The sequence below is a fragment of the Hipposideros armiger genome, unplaced genomic scaffold, assembly GCF_001890085.2.
Source record: "Hipposideros armiger isolate ML-2016 unplaced genomic scaffold, ASM189008v1 scaffold_19, whole genome shotgun sequence".
Lineage (NCBI taxonomy): Eukaryota > Metazoa > Chordata > Mammalia > Chiroptera > Hipposideridae > Hipposideros > Hipposideros armiger.
In genome coordinates, this window is record NW_017731369.1 from 4777390 (window position 1) to 4783817 (window position 6428).

General features: G+C 46.7%; 1 protein-coding gene across 1 annotated transcript in view; it reads left to right on the forward strand.

The window, feature by feature from the left end:
* The window catches only part of ATP2C2 (ATPase secretory pathway Ca2+ transporting 2), a 110523-nt gene that overhangs the window by 51032 nt on the left and 53063 nt on the right, over positions 1-6428 (forward strand). Inside the window, exons 5-10 of the mRNA XM_019634818.1 lie at positions 3221-3256; positions 3361-3422; positions 3688-3700; positions 4435-4584; positions 4673-4741; positions 5181-5256. Coding sequence (XP_019490363.1) covers positions 3221-3256; positions 3361-3422; positions 3688-3700; positions 4435-4584; positions 4673-4741; positions 5181-5256 — 406 coding nt within the window. The remainder of the gene's footprint in view (positions 1-3220; positions 3257-3360; positions 3423-3687; positions 3701-4434; positions 4585-4672; positions 4742-5180; positions 5257-6428) is intronic.

Consider the following 6428-nt stretch of genomic DNA (forward strand, 5'->3'; position numbering starts at 1 on the left):
GAACCGGCAGCCTTGTTGTTAAGAGCACGCACTCTATCCCTTGAGCCATCCGGGCAGCAGCTCAGCTCAAGGTGCCAAGTTCAGTCTTTAGTTGCGGGTGGGCATAGCCCACTGTTGGAACTGGCAGCCTTGTTTGTTAGGAGCATGTGTTCTCACCAGCTGAGCCATCCTGCCACCCGTTGGCAGCTCAGCAGCAGCTCAGCTCGGACACAGCTCACTGGCCCATGTGGGAATCGAACCGGCAATCCTGTTGCTCAGAGCTCGCACTCTTGGGCAAGCTCTTAACCAACTGAACCACTCAACTGGCCCATCTGCTGCCAATTTCCTTGTCCTTCCTGTCTGGCTCTTCTATCCATGAGACCTTCCTGTGCCTCACTTGGGCTATATGTCTTTGACTGTAGGCTTTCTTTCCCAATGCAACTTGCCTACCTCTTCCAATTTCTAACATCATTTTGGATATTTCACCCACATCCCTTCCTTCTCTGCTCAAAACTTTTCATGGCTCCTCATTACTTGCAAGGTAAGTAATTGGGTGCCAACCACACCTTCCACACATGCTCTGCTCCAGTCAAGCTGGTCGCCCTCTGTGTCCCCAGTTGGACCAAACCTCCTGTCTTTGCCTGCACCCTCTCATCTTGGTTGAGTCCCATCTTCCATGCAGTGCTCCCTGAGGACAGCTCTCCTTCCTACTGTGGCTTCAGCACCCCAGACAGTGCCCACCTCTGCCCACTCCCAGGAACCTGTACCCCAAAGAAGGCAAACTGGTGCCAGTGCTCAGCACTCCTGGCTTCTGCCCGTGTAGTGTTGGTGGAGTGCTGGGAGAAGAGAAATCTTTTCTTTGCCTCCCCCAACTCTCAGTTGCTTTGATCAAGCGTGTTATGACCATGTTCTCCCACCATCAGTTCCCCATCTTGCCTCCTTTTCCCTCTCTAGAGAACCTGCCTGATGCACTCACCAAATGCCTGCTCACCCTTCAAGGCCCGTTTCCAGTCTCAGATCCCTCAGGAAGCTCTCCTTCTCTTCCGGCTTATCCTTCCAACAGCAGCCCCTCCACCCTCCTGTTTTCCATTCCCAAACCTGCTGTTGATGATTAGATCTGATTAGAACACCAGATTGTTCTAATTATGCCTTTCACACTCAGTCAGTGGAGGGGCTCCCTTCCCAGTGTTGACTTGATTTTATTATAATAGTACTTACATGTGAAAAAAAAAAACAAAACATAAAGTTAGGTACAAAGTCCATGTACTTCAAACTTATATACAGCCAAATTTCCCAATCAAGTACAACTTATTCAAATTATTGTCATGTCCCATGAGACAGTGCTTTCTGGGAACTAAATCTCTGCTTGCCATTGTGATGTGCTCATTTCTGCTGCCTGGGGTCTGTGGGTCAGCAGCCGGTAGTGCTAGGTCTCAGTTCTTCCATTTCTTCTTTCATTGTGGGCTAGGAGCTTCCCCATGAAGTCATTTGTCTTTTCCTTGGTGTCCTGGGGATTAAAAAATACAAACTCTAGATCAGTCAATATTTGTATTTGGTTGGTAATATATTGGCTTCAACTAGCCAGGGATTTATTCCTCTCTCACATAATGAGAGTCCGGACGTGAACTCCAACATGGCGGCTCCACCATGGAATGAAGGACCTGGGCTTCTCCCAGCCCCCCATTCTGCCTTCCCTTGGTTGTGGTAATCCCCTTAGTGATTTCCAGATGGCGTTTGGAGCTCCAGCCATAATAATGAAAGTCCAGGGAGGGAGAAAGAGGAAAGTAAGAATGGCAAAGGGGGCCTGTCAGCTCAGCCGCCTTCAAAAATCTTTTCCAGGACTAGGGTGCTTCTCCTATGTCTCATAGTCATGTTGTAGAGACACTTTCAGCTGCAAGGGAGGCTGGGAAATAGGATTGTGTGGCAGGGCACATTACCATTCCCAACACTGTGGGGGTTCTCTTAGGGAAGAACAGGGAGAGATGGGTTTTACATAGGCAAGAGCTAGCGGCTGCCGTCTTGGGGACTGGTATTCCATGGCATTGGCATGTTTTTTATTTTTTAAAGAATTTTTAGACATTTATATAACTTCCAAAGTGATCACCCCATTAAGTCCAGTGCCCATCTGACACCATACATAGTTATTACAATATTATTGACTGTATTCCCTATGCTATATTTTACACCCCCATGACTATTTTGTAACTACCAATTTGTACTTCCTAATCCTTTCCCCCTCTTCTCCCATCCTCCAANAAAAAAAGGATAATGCAGCAGGAAGAAAGGAAAGCAAATCCACAGCTTTCTCTGGCCCCATATGGAGGTGTCCTGGTTTATTTGGCCATTGCACTCTTGGTGGATACCCAGGTGGTTTCCGGTCTTTGCTGCTGGGAACGCTGTTGCAGTGAACTCCGCTCCCATGACCCCTGGATGGAATTGCTTGGTCCTGGCTGTGCCTGCAGTACAAAGAGTAAATCGCTCATAATCTGCTACCCAGAGAGAGCTACCGAGCACCTTTAAAAAAAATTCTTTTTAATTTAGGTGAAAATCACATAATAAAAAAAAAATCAACCATTTTAAAGTGAACAATTCAATGGTATTTAGTATATTCGTGATGTTGTGTAACCACCCTCCTCTATCTAGCTCCAATGTATTTTCATTGCCCCAAAAGGAAACCCTTTCGTTGCCCCCCATTGCCCCTGCTTAGCCCCTGGCAACCGCCAAGCTGCTTTCTATCTCTGTGGATTTACCAATTCTGGATATTTTATACAAATAGAATCACAATATGTGACCTTTTATATCTGGCTTCTACCAAACACCTTTGGATGGCTGTCATCCCGGCTTCCTTCTATAATATCTGTCATATACTCTTCTAAGATACAAAAATGAATCATTCCACACAGTGACATTCACTGCTGCTGTTTGAAAGGCTGGCATTAGATCCAGATCTTCTAACGTGGTATAACCTTTACAATATGTTGCTGAGTGAAAAGTTCGCCTAAAAAATCTAGAGGGGTACCCCAAAATGTGACCCCCTGGGTGGTGGAATTTGGGGTGATTTTTCTGCTCTTTATTATTATTATTATTTGCTTCATCTCTTTTCTAAGTTTCTGCACGGTACACTTCTTTTGCAAGAAGAAAGGGAATATGTTTTGAAAAGCGATGTCCTCCCCTCACCTCCCATGGGCTCCCTCGCTTGCTGGGCAGCCGGGTGTTAACGCCCCTCCCCTTTGTTCCGTAGGCCGTGCTGATTGTGGTCACCGTCGCCTTTATCCAGGTGTGTATTTATTTCCCAAGGTCCTGGTCGGGGTAACCCAGGCATGACGGGAGCTCTGTGGAGTTCCCACCTTTGAACAGCATGTTTGATGTGCTTCCTGCCAGGAGTACAGGTCGGAGAAATCTCTTCAAGAGCTGACCAAGCTGGTGCCTCCTGAGTGTAACTGGTAAGTCAGCGGCGCCCTGGGACTTTTTCCTTTGTCAGAGGTTGAAGAATTTGGCAAAATGTGTACCCCTTGTGGTTTCGTATAGGAAAACCCTGTCTTACTGGGGTTCTGACCTGTGAATGGATTACTTGTGTCCTTGGGCGTGTCATCGGACCTCTCTGAGCCTCCATTCTGTCATGAGTGTCTAATCCGGGTGCCTACCCTGGGGCCGTGGATGGTGGAAATGGCTTTGGGAAGAGGGTGGCTCATGAAACCTGTCATACAGTGTGCAAAGCTGGGTGCGTTTTTCTCTTAGANGGCCAGCCCAAGAGTGCAGTTTTTGGAACAACAGCTTTGGTTCAAACCTCTGCTCTGCCACTAAGTAGCTATATAACCTTGAACAAGTTACTCTCTGTGCCTCGGTTTCCCCATCTGTAAAATGGAGAAAATAATATCATCTTTCATGGAGAGTGTGAAAATTAAGAGATAAGCTTTGTGACATGCTCAGCACAGGGCTTAGTACATAGTAGGGTCTAGAAATGTTAGCACCTTCCTCCTCTTTTTCTGACATGTGTGTGTGTATCTGTGTGTGTGTCCACATTTATGCTGTTAACATAACCTTAGCCTGTCAGTGAATAACCCGGCTCAGAGATGTTCAAACCACACAGGTTATACAGACATCTCCCAGGTGGCCAGCATGTGGAATGTTAGGAGAAAGGCACAGGTGCTTTGAAAGGTATTTTCAAAATTAACCATTGCCTACATATTTTTTTAATTATAATTAAAATTTAAAATAATGTTAAAAGAAGGTATGAGACTTTTGATTTTCTAGAGGGACCACACATTCAAAGTTTTTCCAATTCTTGAGACATCTGAGGTCATGCTCAGATACTTGTTGCTTGATTTTGATGTGTTCCTTGTTTGTTGTCTGTTGGCAATTGACATTAAGGTGCTAGATACCATTCTGCCCTTTGAAAACCAGTTTACATGGTGAGAGGGCAGATTCCTATGTCTTTTCCCTTTGGTCCCCTAGGTCACAGACCTCCTGGTAGACGAGTCTAGTTTCACAGGAGAGGCTGAGCCGTGCAGTAAGACAGATACCCCGTTGACGGGTGAGGGGGACCTCACCGCCCTGAGAAACATTGTCTTCATGGGGACCCTGGTGCAGTACGGGAAGGGGCAGGTAAGCTCTGGGGTGCCCTGGAGGCCTTGACTTCCATCACCAGCAGACCTCCAGCCTCAGATCTCACGCTTCTCTCTCCTGAACACAGGGAGTCGTGATCGGAACAGGGGAAAAGTCTCAATTTGGAGAAGTGTTTAAGATGATGCAGGCGGAAGAGGTAAGGGCCAGTGGTGGAGGCTCTGGTTTTTTTGTTGTTGTTTTTTTAAGCTGAGCCATCCTGCCACCGGTTGGCAGCTCAGAGGCTGCTCAGCTTGGGTCAGGAATCGAACCACTGTTGCTCAGAGCTCAAACTCTTGAGCGAGCTCTTAACCAACTGAACCACTTGGCCGGCCCTCTGGGTTTCTTGTAAGCTGGGGTTTGAGATTATTCTTGGCTAATGATACCCCTTAGGAATGAGGATAATGTGGTTAATGTGAGTATACTTTTTAAAAATGTATTTTAAGACATTTATTAGGATTTTTGTCAAGCTGTAGCTTTACAGACAGTAACGTGTACAGATTTTAAGTGTAGAGGTCAATGATATAAAAGAGCCAGGCAGAAGCTGTGGGACGCTATTGGGATCTCTTCTAACAAACCCATTGCTCTCATCCTTTCAGACACCTAAAACTCCTCTACAAAAAAACATGGACAAGCTGGGGAAACAGCTGACGCTTTTCTCATTCTGCATAATTGGTGAGTGAAGCAGTTTCTGCACTTAGTCCTGGGGTTTGGGGAGAGCTGTCCTGAGCAGCCATCACTCTTCCTCCGATATCTTGCTGATTACCTGGGTTAAGATTGGGGGTTGAGGTCAGAGAGACTCTCAGACAACAATAAAAGGTTTCTGTATAAGTCAGACCAGGCTAACTGCTGTAACAAGCAGCCCCAGCATTGTGATGGCTTAACATGGTCAAGATTTATTTCTTGCTCACATCACAGTCCATGGGCTTGTTCTTGGTTGAGTGGCTTTCCTGGAAAGCTCACCTCAAACCCCAAATCAAGGGGCCAGGCCCCTATTATATTGTTGCTCTCCCTTCCTCTCCATCCTTGGAGGATGGTCATGATTGTATTCAGCCAATGGGTGGGGAAAGAGAGAACATAGAGGCTTGTGTGGGAAATGTTTAAGGCATAGACCAGGAAGTACAGTCATCACTTTTGCCCATTCTCAGTTGGCCAGAATGGAATCACATGGCCTACCTAACTGCAAGGGTGATTGGGAAATGTGGTTTAGTGGTGTACCCAGCCATATTTCTATGCCACTAAGCAGGCTGTTCCTGAGCCTGTGCCTCATGGGCTTTGGCAGCACACCCAAAACAGCATCAACATGATGCTACTGCAGACCTAAATTCAGGTCTTACACCCGAACATCCCTGTGGAGCTGCCCTGGTCCTTTCACCTGCTCTTTCCTGCTGTATACAGCTCTGGCTTTGATTCTGTGTCCTTCATTCCCAGCCTTCAGGACCAACCAATGCCTGGCCTATAGTAGAGTCTCAGTAAGCATTTGTTAAGTTAATGGGTAATAAAGGAACAAATTAAAACTACTGCCCATAGCACAAGCAGTCATGAGAGGAAGTATTAGTGAGTCTGGCTAAAACTGCAGAGCCAGAGAAAGTTTTGGGGAGAAACGGCTGTCCCTCCTAGCAGCAGCGTTGTTGTGCCTTTGGCCACCCAGATGCATGAGCGCATTCAGTGAGTGTTTTATGACACACTAGACCCTGTGATAGGTTCTGGGGCCACCAAGATGATGAAAGCACAGCTTCCGCCCTTTGACGGCCCCAGGTAACTAGGGGAGACATACCTCAACAAATATGTTGTGTGAAGGTAGCAGTTAATCTGTGTGAGACCTTTGGGAAGGCTCCAAGGAAGAG